Source organism: Hyperoodon ampullatus (assembly GCF_949752795.1).
Source record: "Hyperoodon ampullatus genome assembly, chromosome: 6".
In the NCBI taxonomy this organism is placed as follows: domain Eukaryota; kingdom Metazoa; phylum Chordata; class Mammalia; order Artiodactyla; family Ziphiidae; genus Hyperoodon; species Hyperoodon ampullatus.
Genome location: NC_136919.1, coordinates 44433665 through 44447610, shown reverse-complemented (window position 1 = coordinate 44447610; position 13946 = coordinate 44433665). Strand labels below are relative to the sequence as shown.

The 13946-nt window shown below is 35.6% G+C and overlaps 1 protein-coding gene across 6 annotated transcripts in view; it reads right to left on the bottom strand.

Moving 5' to 3' along the window:
* KIF27 (kinesin family member 27) overlaps positions 1-13946 on the bottom strand; it is a gene marked incomplete at both ends in the record, with an annotated part of 87765 nt that overhangs the window by 10395 nt on the left and 63424 nt on the right. For all 6 annotated transcript variants that reach the window (XM_079705699.1, XM_079705702.1, XM_079705701.1 and 3 more), the window contains 3 exons: positions 3140-3304; positions 5271-5469; positions 6948-7154. In XM_079705699.1, coding sequence (XP_079561825.1) covers positions 3140-3304; positions 5271-5469; positions 6948-7154 — 571 coding nt within the window. The remainder of the gene's footprint in view (positions 1-3139; positions 3305-5270; positions 5470-6947; positions 7155-13946) is intronic.

Below are 13946 nucleotides of genomic sequence, written 5' to 3'. Positions count from 1 at the left end.
TCTTCTAATTATGGCTAAAGCTGAATTTAAAGAGTTGCTTGGATTTAACCAAATAAGAATTTATGTCTTAAATTGTGTATCTTTCAAGACTTTTATGTTTTGTTTGGGGATAAAATAAAATATTATTCAATAAAAAAAAAGTATAGAGTTTTAAATACTTAAACAAGTACATAGACTGCATGTCCATATATACTGATTTTATCCTCACAAAATGTTAGAAAGTAGATGCACTGTGACAGAAGCATGACCAAGTGCTTTTAGTCTTTTTGGTCACTTTTTAGAAGTTACCAAGATATTTTAGTCAAAAGATTAATTCTTTTGCTATTTGAAAATGCTAAAAATATTCAAGGCAGATAAAGTCTGGTAGGCAGACAATGAAAAGACTACTAACAAAACCCAATCAACTGAATACCAAGACAGTTATATATTAATTAGGATACTGATTATTAAGCATATAATACAGTTTAGGGAACTCAAAATTTGATATATTTAAACTGCTATATTTTACAATTCAAACAAGTCTTATTTAATGTCATTTTATTGGAGCTGCATTTTGAGGTAGGATATAGTACAAGCTATACCACCAATATGATTCCAAGTGAATTTTTTTAAAGCATAAGGAAAACAGTGAAAAGAATTATGCTGAAATGTTAATAGTTGTGGGTAGGATTATGGGTGGTTTTTTTCTGATTTTTTTCTATATTTTCAAAGTTTTCTATAATGACTATGTATTACTTTTTATAGCCAAAAAATATATATATTTAAGATGGTTCTAGGGGATATAGCAAATTAGCTGAGATAACATCTTCAACATTATTATTTTTAAGACTAGACTTCCAGGAATTCCCTGGCGGTCCAGTGGTTAGGACTCTGAGCTTCCAATGCTGGGGGCCGGGGTTTGATACCTGGTCGGGGAACTAGGATCCCGCAAGTCACGTGGTGCAGCCGAAAAAAGAAAGAAAAAGACTAGACTTCCCAGGTAAGTTGGTAAAACAGGAGTTATCCTCACTTTACACATCTCCAAGATTATTTAGCTTTTTTAAAGCTTTTTATATTTGTTTCATTAAAGAGCATGATTAGGATCCAGGTTTCTTTCTTTCTTTCTTTCTTTTTTAAAAAATATTTATTTATTTATTTTATTTTGGCTGTGCCGGGTCTTAGTTGTGGCACATGGGATCTTCGTTGCTGCATGCGGGATCTTTAGTTGCGGCAGGCTGGATCTAGTTGAGCCCTGGCCCCCTGCATTGGGAACGTGGAGTCTTATCCGCTGGCCCACCAGGGAAGTCCCAGATCCAGGTTTCTTAAACCTGTTTACCACCATATACCACACTGTCATTTTAAGAGATGTCTACTAGACTCAGCAGTATAAACATGGGCCATTTAAACAGTAAACATCTAATTTCAGATATCTCAAATTTCAAAGTGAATTTTTTTAAAGCAAAAATGGTTTTGAGCTAATTGCTCTGTGTCCTACTTAATACCTGTTTACATTTTAATTTTTTTGCAGATAGCGTTTCAAGTAAAAGGTTTAGCTATATGTTGCAGGCAGTATTCCAAGTAAATATTTTAATTATATGAGTAAATACCTCTGCATTACTACATTGAAAATCAGAAAGGTTAGTCTCTTTGGCAGAATTCGTATGTTTGTATCACATCTCTATCCTAAAATGACTTTTATACTAGAACACAGAACCAGGAATCAGAAGACCAGGGACCTTAGACCATGCTCTAATTACTGGTTGGTTTGTGAGTTACTGGACCGCTCTAAGCTTTAATTTCCTCATCTAAAAATGAGGTTAGCATACACTGGCCTACCCTGAGTTTGAGGGCTAAACTGAACTATTTGGGAAAATGCCTGTAAATGATAAATACAATAAATATAAGGTAGTATTAGAACTACTTTTCTAAAATATTACTAAGTTTTAAGATTTAAAACTATGTTAATTCTGCTTATATTATATATTCAGTATATATCTTTTCATTGTGCATGTATATCATTTTCCACTGGTTTTTATATTTTTTATGGTTTCATTTTTATAATTATATTTTTAAGTTGAGATATAATTGATATATAACATATTAGTTTCAGGTGTACTCTTTATATCTTGTTGTACCCATCTTTAGTTTTCTTTACAAGTACAAAATAGTTGTGTTCCTAAAAAGAGCTGTAAAGTCAACTTTCAAAAGCCATTCTTAACTTATTAGAAGAATACTTTCTCTAAAGGAAGGCTAATTCTTTTATAAAATGAGTATACATTATTTTAGAGACATTGATTCCTCTCTATTGGTGGCTTAAAGACAATATGTTTTTTCTTTTTTCTTTTTATTGGAGTATAATTGCTTTACAATGTTGTGTTAGTTTCTGCTGTAGAACAAAGTGAATCAGCTATACGTATACCTGTATCCCCTCCCTCTTGAGCCTCCCTGCCACCCCACCCCCATCCCACCCCTCTAGGTTATCACAGAGCACTGAGCTGAGCTCCCTGTTCTATACAGCAGCTTCCCACTAGCTATCTATTTTACACATGGTAGTAAGACAATATGTTTTAATCATAACAGTATATCACCTTCATGGCACTTCTTGCTTTTGCAAAGTTCTTTGTCATGTTTTATCATTTCATTGAGGAAGATGGTATTTCTACATATCTACATATAATTATGCAAGAAAACACCCCTGTCTCAATGATGGGTTTTATTATATGTTTGAATTTCTAGAGGTCATGATATGAAAAAACCTGACTGATCTTAGAAATACATAAATATTATTTTACCTTTACTTTTATTATTCTCTATTTTACATTTTTATGATAATCAGAAGGCTTAATTTACTATAAAACAGGAAAACAACAGCTATCCTATATTTAGGGTTATTTTAAGAATTAAGTGAGTTAGAGAATACAAGAGCCCCTGGTACATGGCAGGCAATCCAATATATGAACATTTCCTTCACACATATACGTTTGTTCATTTATTCTTTTCTCCAGTGGTTCTGTGTTACACATAGACTAGACAACTATTTTTGTCTACAGAGACAAAGAGAAGTTAAATATCTAATCTTAAATAATCCAATCAATTGGGAAAGGCTCCACTACAAACCATGCTACCGTGTTGGTGTGACAAGTAACACTAAGTCTCTTACTTTCTGATGGTACTAGTTGTCGCCGAATTGCTTCCCCTACCAATTCCTTAAGTTTCTTCTTAAGATCTCTGCTGGTTTTCTTATAGAAATAAAGCTCTCTTTCCAGCTGCTGGATTTTATCTCCGTAATTTTTTAAAGTTTCCACAATGCCTTCCCCGTCTTGCTCTATAAAACAGAAATTTACATTTAAAATCAGTTTAAAGTAAATGATTGAAAATTCTAACAGAACTCCCAGACTGTACTGTAGGATCAGAAGTATGTTACATGTATCTATTACTTGGCTGGATTTGTTTTCAGCTACAATTTGGAGTCTTCTGCCTGTAAAATTTTTCAAAGTAGGATGAGCCCTTCTCCACCCTAATCCCTACCAACTACTGCATTTTTCATGATTCATAAGCACTTTTTGAGTAGCTACTAACTAAATTTATCCTCAGAAGAGCAGAAGTAAGGTTCATATTTGGAACTCTGTCCAGCTGCATCAATGTCTTGAAGTTTATATCAGGAACCATGGATATATGGAAAGTCATAAGCCTAAAGTTTATAGGCCCAAGAAATATATAACCAAAAAAACCCTCAAAAACTGGAAACCTGTCAAAAGAGGCTAGAAAGATTAAATTACAAAGGAAAACACCACCAAAAAAGGAGAAAGGGGGGGAAAGCATAAGTAAAGTTCTAGTATATGACACAATATAATTTTAAAGCTTCTAATTAATATTTAGGAATGTCTAAAACTGTCCCCTTTGGGCTAGCTTCTAGAACCAGTAAAACACAGTTTACTGACCTTCAGAAATACACACTTTCAGACCTACTCTCTCCTATTGGTAAATCTATAAAATGGTCCTACTGGTTTGGAATTTTCCTTTGTTATAATTGGTTGTTTTGTAAAAATTGATCTAAGTATATCTGTATATTTTATATTAACCCATCATCTTGTTTAAAAAACATTTTAAATTAATAACATCACAAATCAGAATCCCCATGAAGGATATCATAAAAATGAACTTAATTTTATGGCCTATATTCAGTTGAAATTAGAAAATTCATAAGCTGTTAACATTTTCAGTTATAACTTTGTTATGAAAAACTTGTCCCAGTAATAGAAATGAATGATTTTTTAAATGTTCTCATTTGGCTAAAGCATGAACTTTTGTGGTAAAATGCCAACCACTTGAAAAACATATTAAAAATTCTATTCAAATATCACTTTTAGAGACTTAAGACAGAATTAACATAAGGTAAGGAAAGCATGTTTGAATGAAATAACATATGGAATCTAGTCAAGGAAATCTTGTCATCAGGTAACTGGTTGCTAATTAACTCCTTACAGAATTAACTTAGAGGCAAACTGCCTCAACACTCAAATGCATATATTTTCCAATTTTCTGCTTACTCAGGTTGCTTCTTCCAGATCCTTTTTAGCACATTTCCAGCTATAGATTCATAAGAATCAAGACTAAACAGCCAAGCCACCTGCACTGAAGCATTCCAGGCGTTGAAGTTATCGCCAGGCAGTGATTTTGTTGCCATAGCAACTGTGTGTACCAGCCATAAGCCCAGGTATTGTGAAGACCAATTGCTATGACAACTCCATACCACAGTTGACGGTTGAACTACTGTGCACTGATAACACTATGTGCCCATCAATGGTAGACTAATTTTGACCTAAGCTATAACCTTAATGCATAACATCTATAACTTACTGAAAACTGTAACAAGAAATATAACCAGAAATCTGACAGAAACTATCAGTTTAATTTTATGAAGGGAAAGTGATTTAAATATCAAGGTTCTATATCCTAAAGATGGGGAACTTTTCAACTGTACACCACCAAGCCAGAAGTCATCCCACATTCCTACATAAAAAGTAGACCACAACAAAGTAACAGGATTGCAGCAGTTCTCTGTGTGGCACTGGGGACAGGCAGAGGAGATGGCATTTCAAGCATGAATAGCCCTACATCAAAGTCAACTATCCCAACATGTGGACCAAAACATGTAAAGCACAAAACACATATAAGTAGTAACTATTTATGCATGTTGGGCTTTAAATGATCCAATTCTGTCCTACCTTCCTTTCCCAATCCCCCTCCTACACGTCACCTTTACACAACTGATGAGAAGGGGCAGTTACCTTTGAAATGATGTAACAGAAGCTGCATTTTTTGCTCGTGTTCCTTTTGCTGAAGGGTCAGTCTCCGGTCACACTGCAATTTCAGATGTTCCAGTGTAGATTCCAACTCACGAACCACATTATCCTGTTCCAGAACTTTTATTTTAATTTCTTCATTCTGTAACTGTAGTTTCCGTTCAGCTTCTCGCAGATTAACCACCTAGCAAAGACAGTTTTTTGATCTTTTAAGTGTGTTTTAGACAGCCTAATAGACTAATTTACTTCTCTTAGACTTCATAAAGATGAACTCCCTTAATCCCCATGGTATAACTAGGCAAATGCTTTGTAATATACCCACAAGATAACCTAACAGCCTTTTTAATTTGTTGAGATTCTGAATTGGTAACAACTTCATTTTAAATATAATGTTGCTCTACTCTAACAATCACCCCTCCATCATTTCTTAGACATGATCTTTGTAGTTTACATTTATAATCCTACAACTCCTTTTCTCCAGTCTAAAAAGATATCAAGAATCTAAAGACTTCTGTAACATCTAGATAATTCTCATTTTTAACTCCAAAATGAATGTTATAAATAAGTGACAGAATTTTTAAGCTATAGAGTTCAGTCTCAGATTGTACATTTAGTCTAGTGGGTTCCTCTCTGCACTGATATAAAGTAAAAACATTTCAGACAATATCTGTGTCACAGAACTTGTTAATAATGTAATGACATTCTCTCCAGAAAAATACTCATTTCTACAAAGAGTTCTTAAGACCAGAAAATCCACTGACCTTCACCTGGGTGCTCTGGGTTAAGAACCCTTGCTCTAAGAACACCACAGAAGAGTTATCTGTATCAAAGCCTCAGACAATATGCACCATATTTCTGCCCTCCACATAACCAGTGATGGGATGCACTTGCATCAATAATAGAAGCTTACTACTGATGGTAATTACCCAAGAGGAGGGCTGTGTATCACATTTCCATTAATTTAGTCATCTTTATTCCAATTGTCTAACAGAATTAGAACTTTATTTTAAAACTTCTCTGTTTCATTTTTCATTAACTGTCTGCTATTCCCTTAAACTGAACATATTTTTCAGAGAAAAGAGTTATCTACTTGTTTAACACTTCATAATATATATCTTAAGAGAAGACATTAGAGAAAAGAGAGATATAGTTTTCAATGCTGTGAAACATCTCTATCAGTAAGCTGTCAAATCTGTATAAAATATTTTAATTTATATTAAGCCCATCCAGGTTAATGCTAAAATCGATTACTATCTTTGTCACTGATGTACCATTTCACCTCCATTTCAATTCATAGGGTATAATGAGAAAGTACAGGTTACCCTACCCTACAGCAATGAAGGAAAGGGAACCCAAACCTGGAGGGCCCTTGATTTTTCACGAATGCTGAGTAGGAACAATCAAATCTAGAAAACATACAGCCAAGAAATAGTGACTGAGGAATATAACTTAAATTCTTTGGTTTTTAAAACTATTCCCAAAAGCCCTTCTTTCAAAAGGCCCTTCAACTTTAAGAACCTCACAAAGTTAGGCCTACATACTTGGATAAGTGCAAAGATTTCAGATGACAACATTCAGTGCTGTAAATTCTACATAAAGGTGAGCTGTATAAGCATCTCGACCCCTCTTTATAAGAAAATCCTCCATCCCGGAAAAACAAACCTTATTGAAATATCTGAAAAGAATAGCTCTAATCTCAACAGGACTCAGGCAGATTAGTTTTTCTAAGACATTTGCTTCACTATGAGAGAGATTTTGAAATGAAGCTCTGAGCGAGTTCTGGCGACTCTGGATACGTTCGTTCTTGTATTCAATTGCAGTTTCCAAAGCTTCAATCCCTTCTTCAAGTTGGAAAAGAACATGTTCTTCCTAGATATAATACAATAGAAATCACTCATTTTATTTTTATTTATTTATTTATTTTTACACCCAGGTTAAACTTTATTTATTTATTACTTTCTGCTTTATAACAAAGTGAATCAGTCATACATATACATCTGTTCCCACATCCCTTCCCTCATGCATCTCCCTCCCTCCCACCCTCCTCATCCCACCCCTCCAGGCGGTGACAAAGCACCGAGCTGATCTCCCTGTGCTCTGCGGCTGCTTCCCACTATCTATCTACCTTACGTTTGGTAGTGTATATATATATCCATGCCTCTCTTTCGCTTTGTCACAGCTTACCCTTCCCCCTCCCCATATCCTCAAGTCCATTCTCAAGTAGGTCTGTGTCTTTATTCCCGTTTTACCCCTAGGTACTTCATGACATTTTTTTTTTAATTCCATATATATGTGTTAGCATACGGTATTTGTCTTTCTCTTTCTGACTTACTTCACTCTGTATGACAGACTCTAGGCCTATCCACCTCATTACAAATAGCTCAGTTTCATTTCTTTTCATGGCTGAGTAATATTCCATTGTATATATGTGCCACATCTTCTTTATCCATTCATCCGATGATGGACACTTAGGTTGTTTCCATCTCCGGGCTATTGTGAATAGAGCTGCAATGAACATTGTGGTACATGTCTCTTTTTGAATTATGGTTTTCTCAGGGTATATGCCTAGTAGTGGGATTGCTGGGTCATATGCTAGTTCTATTTGTAGTTTTTTAAGGAACCTCCATACTGTTCTCCATAGTGGCTGAACCAATTCACATTCCCACCAGCAGTGCAAGAGTGTTCCCTTTTCTCCACACCCTATCCAGCATTTATTGTTTCTAGATTTCTTGATGATGGCCATTCTGACTGGTGTGAGATGATGTCTCATTGTAGCTTTGATTTGCATTTCTCTAATGATTAATGATGTTGAGCATTCTTTCATGTGTTTGTTGGCAGTCTGTATATCTTCTTTGGAGAAATGCCTATTTAAGTCTTCTGCCCATTTTTGGATTGGGTTGTTTGTTTTCTTGCTATTGAGCTGCATGAGCTGTTTATAGATTTTGTAGATTAATCCTTTGTCAGTTGCTTCATTTGCAAATATTTTCTCCCCTTCTGAGGGTTGTCTTTTGGTCTTGTTTATGGTTTCCTTTGCTGTGCAAAAGCTTTGAAGTTTCATTAGGTCCCATTTGTTTATCTTTGTTTTTATTTCCATTTCTCTAGGAGGTGGGTCCAAAAGGATCTTGCTGTGATTTATGTCATAGAGTGTTCTGCCTATGTTTTCCTCTAAGAGTTTGATAGTTTCTGGCCTTACCTTTAGGTCTTTAATCCATTTTGAGCTTATTTTTGTGTATGGTGTTAGGGAATGCTCTAATCTCATACTTTTACATGTCCCTGTCCAGTTTTCCCAGCACCACTTATTGAAGAGGCTGTCCTTTCTCCACTGTACATTCCTGCCTCCTTTATCAAAGATAAGTTGACCATATGTGCATGGGTTTATCTCTGGGCTTTCTATCCTGTTCCATTGATCTATCTTTCTGTTTTTGTGCCAGTACCACACTGTCTTGATTACTGTAGCTTTGTAGTATAGTCTGAAGTCAGGGAGCCTGATTCCTCCAGCTCCGTTTTTCGTTCTCAAGATTGCTTTGGCTATTCGGGGTCTTTTGTTTTTCCAAACAAATGTTGAAATTTTTTGTTCTAGTTCTGTGAAAAATGCCAGTGGTAGTTTGATAGGGATTGCATTGAATCTGTAGATTGCTTTGGGTAGTAGAGTCATTTTCACAATATTGATTCTTCCAATCCAGGAGCATGGTATATCTCTCCATCTATTTGTATCATCTTTAATTTCTTTCATCAGTGTCTTATAATTTTCTGCATACAGGTCTTTTGTCTCCTTAGGTAGGTTTATTCCTAGATATTTTATTCTTTTTGTTGCAATGGTAAATGGGAATGTTTTCTTGATTTCATTTTCAGATTTTTCATCATTAGTGTACAGGAATGCCAGAGATTTCTGTGCATTAATTTTGTATCCTGCTACTTTACCAAATTCATTGATTAGCTCTAGTAGTTTTCTGGTAGCATCTTTAGGATTCTCTATGTATAGTATCATGTCATGTGCAAACAGCGACAGCTTTACTTCTTCTTTTCCAATTTGGATTCCTTTTATTTCCTTTTCTTCTCTGATTGCTGTGGCTAAAACTTCCAAAACTATGTTGAATAAGAGTGGTGAGAGTGGGCAGCCTTGTCTTGTTCCTGATCTTAGTGGAAATGGTTTCAGTTTTTCACCATTGAGGATGATGTTGGCTGTGGGTTTGTCATATATGGCCTTTATTATGTTGAGGAAAGTTCCCTCTATGCCTACTTTCTGCAGGGTTTTTATCATAAATGGGTGTTGAATTTTGTCAAAAGCTTTCTCTGCATCTATTGAGATGATCATATGGTTTTTCTCCTTCAACTTGTTAATATGGTGTATCACATTGATTGATTTGCGTATATTGAAGAATCCTTGCATTCCTGGAATAAACCCCACTTGATCATGGTGTATGATCCTTTTAATGTGCTGTTGGATTCTGTTTGCTAGTATTTTGTTGAGGATTTTTGCATCTATGTTCATCAGTGATATTGGCCTGTAGTTTTCTTTCTTTGTGACATCCTTGCCTGGTTTTGGTATCAAGGTGATGGTGGCCTCGTAGAATGAGTTTGGGAGTGTTCCTTCCTCTGAAATTGTTTGGAAGAGTTTGAGAAGGATGGGTGTTAGCTCTTCTCTAAATGTTTGATAGAATTCGCCTGTGAAGCCATCTGGTCCTGGGCTTTTGTTTGTTGGAAGATTTTTAATCACAGTTTCAATTTCAGTGCTTGTGATTGGTCTATTCATATTTTCTATTTCTTCCTGATTCAGTCTTGGCAGGTTGTGCATTTCTAAGAATTTGTCCATTTCTTCCAGGTTGTCCATTTTATTGGCATAGAGTTTCTTGTAGTAATCTCTCATGATCTTTTGTATTTCTGCAGTGTCAGTTGTTACTTCTCCTTTTTCATTTCTAATTCTATTGATTGGAGTCTTCTCCCTTTTTTTCTTGATGAGTCTGGCTAATGGTTTGTCAATTTTGTTTATCTTCTCAAAGAACCAGCTTTTAGTTTTATTGATCTTTGCTATCGTTTCCTTCATTTCTTTTTCATTTATTTCTGATCTGATCTTTATGAAAATCACTCATTTTAAATGAAACAGCATAACTTGGACTTTGTCATATACTAAGATCTTATTATGCTATTTGAGTCTAATGGACAGTACCATTCTTCTACTAAATTAAAAAAAATGTTTATTGAGTGCTTGCTATGCTACACAATGCACTATGTGTACACACACACACACAAACACACACACATATATATAACAAATAATCATTGAATCCTCGTAGTAAACCTTGGGTAGTAAAATGGAAGAGGAAGAAGGTTAGGTGAGTTATGAAACAACCCAAGATCATAAGCAAATGCTGATCACGAAGGAATACACTTGAACAAAGCCTCAGCCCACAGGTTTGACAGTGTTATCATGTTATCTCCCTACATAGCTCCTAAAGTGCATATTATGTGTCACTGAGATCTGGAGACCTCGAGGGTCCCTTCAAGGATCTATCAAAACAATATATTGCTAGGAAGGAAAGAAGAGATATATTAAAATAAGTTATTAAGATCTAGTGATCAGAGGAGAGTCTCTAGGGAAAAAACACAGTGTAGTATAAGAAAAAGTAGTGAGGATTTAAGGACATGAAACATTTCATAAGAGTCCTAGGAGATGTCATTAGAGGGAAAGTGTAGGCACTAAAAATAGTGGCAGCAAAACCTTTTTTTCATATGCCAAAGATCTCCTCTGTAGGAAGAAAAAAATCTGATGAATTCCTGTCAGAAAACCTAGCAGTTCTCTGAATTATCCAAATAACATCTTATCTGGGGGATCTAAATCTCTGGTAAGAAATTATTTTGGACGTGGTAAGACTTGGATATATATTTTTGTATCCCCGTACTTGTGGTGGAGGCCACCTCAACTTTAAGTTCCCTGAGGGCAGATGGTCTTGTCCATACTCACATCCTTATTGCCTAGCACAGTACATATTACATAGTTTAAACTCAGTGAGTATCTGCTGAACAACTTAATGAAGGGAAAGGAGAAAAAAACATTTTCATATGTCTCGGGTACATGACCCAAGTATTTCTCTCCTCTCCTCCCCATAGCATTTCAAAAAAAAATAATGTTACTATTTCTGATCTCCCCAAAGAATAGTTAGAATGACTTCTGGAACTCCTTTTCTGGAATTCAGGGGAAAGGTAGGTAATAACCTATTCCAATGGGAGGTTGAATAACACTTATTTTTTTAAAGCCATTTTATAAAATCTCCTGAAAGAGCCATTTTGGAAAAAAAAAAAAGTGTTCAGCAGCCAATTTATTTCTTTGTGCAATTACTGAATTTGAAGATTTGATAATCACTCCATAAGGAAGAAAATAATATTCGCCTTTTTAAGAAAAACATACTTAAATCCTGAAAGGTACTTAGGTGAATAAGAAGAACCAGAAAATAAAAGTGAATAACCCAAGAAAATATTTGAATTTTGAATGCATACTATGATTATATTCTACCAAAAACAAATGTGGATAGTTTTCTGCATACAGATCTTTTGTCTCCCTACGTAGGTTTATTCCTAGGTATTTTATTCTTTTTGTTGCAATGGTAAATGGGAGTTTTTCCTTAATTTCTCTTTCAGATTTTTCATCATTAGTGTATAGGAATGCAAGAGATTTCTGTGCATTAATTTTGTATTCTGTAACTTTACCAAATTCATTGATTAGCTCTAGTAGTTTTCTGGTGGCATCTTTAGAATTCTCTATGTATAGTATCATGTCATCTGCAAACAGTGACAGTTTTACTTCTTCTTTTCCAATTTGTATTCCTTTTATTTCTTTTTCTTCTCTGATTGCCGTGGCTAAAACTTCCAAAACTAAGTTGAATAAGAGTGGTGAGAGTGGGCAACCTTGTCTTGTTCTTGATCTTAGTGGAAACGGTTTCAGTTTTTCCCCATTGAGGACGATATTGGCTGTGGGTTTGTCATATGTGGCCTTTATTATGTTGAGGAAAGTTCCCTCTATGCCCACTTTCTGCAGGGTTTTTATCATAAATGGGTGTTGAATTTTGTCAAAAGCTTTTTCTGCATCTATTGAGATGATCATATGGGTTTTTTGTTTGTTTGTTTGTTTGTTTTGGTTTTTTTTTTTGCGGTACACGGGCCTCTCACTGTTGTGGCCTCTCCCGTTGCAGAGCACAGGCTCCAGACGCACAGGCCCAGTGACCATGGCTCACGGGCCCAGCCGCTCCGCAGCATGCGGGATCTTCCCGGACCGGGGCACAAACCCATGTCCCCTGCATCGGCAGGCGGACTCTCAACCACTGCGCCACCAGGGAAGCCCGATCATATAGTTTTTATTCTTCAATCTGATGATATGAAGAAAACAATAAGACACTGATGAAAGAAATTAAAGATGATACAAACAGATGGAGAGATGTACCATGTTCTTGGATTGGAAGAATCAACATTGTGAAAATGACTATACTATCCAAAGCAATCTACAGATTCAATGCAATCCCTATCAAATTACCAATAGCATTTTTTACAGAACTAGAACAAAAAAATCTTAAAATGTGTATGGAGACACAAAAGACCCCGAATAGCCAAAGCAGTCTTGAGGGAAAAAAACAGAGCTGGAGGAATCAGACTCCCTGACTTCAGACTATACTACAAAGCTACAGTAATCAAGACAGTATGGTACTGGCACAAAAATAGAAATATAGATCAATGGAACAGGATAGAAAGCCCAGAGATAAACCCATGCACCTATGGTCAACTAATCTCTGACAAAGGAGGCAAGGATATACAATGGAGAAAAGACAGTCTCTTCAGTAAGTGGTGCTGGGAAAACTGGACAGCTACATGTAAAAGAATGAAATTAGAACACTCCCTAACACCATACACAAAAATAAACTCAAAATGGATTAGAGACCTAAATGTAAGACCAGACACTATAAAACACTTAGAGGAAAACATAGGAAGAACACCCTTTGACATAAATCACAGCAGGATCCTTTTTGATCCACCTCCTAGAGTAATGGAAATAAAAACAAAAATAAACAAATGGGACCTAATGAACTTAAAAGCTTTTGCAAAGCAAAGGAAACTACAAACAAGACGAAAAGACAACCCTCAGAATGGGAGAAAATATTTGCAAATGAATCAACAGACAAAGGATTAATCTCCAAAATCTATAAACAGCTCATGCAGCTCAATATTAAAAAAGCAAACAACCCAATCTAAAAATGGGCAGAAGACCTAAATAGACATTTCTCCAAAGAAGACATATAGATGGCCAAGAGGCACATGAAAAGCTGCTCAACATCACTAATTATTAGAGAAATGTAAATCAAAACTACAATGAGGTATCACCTCACACCAGTTAGAAGGGGCATCATCAGAAAATCTACAAACAACAAATGCTGGAGAGGGTGTGGAGAAAAGGGAACCCTCTTGCACTGTTGGTGGGAATGTAAATTAATACAGCCACTATGGAGAACAGTATGGAGGTTCCTTAAAAAACTAAAAATAGAATTACCATATGACCCAGTAATCCCACTACTGGGCATATACTCAGAGAAAACCATAATTCAAAAAGACACGTGCACCCCAGTGTTCATTGCAGCACTATTTACAGTAGCCAGGTCATGGAAGCAACCTAAATGC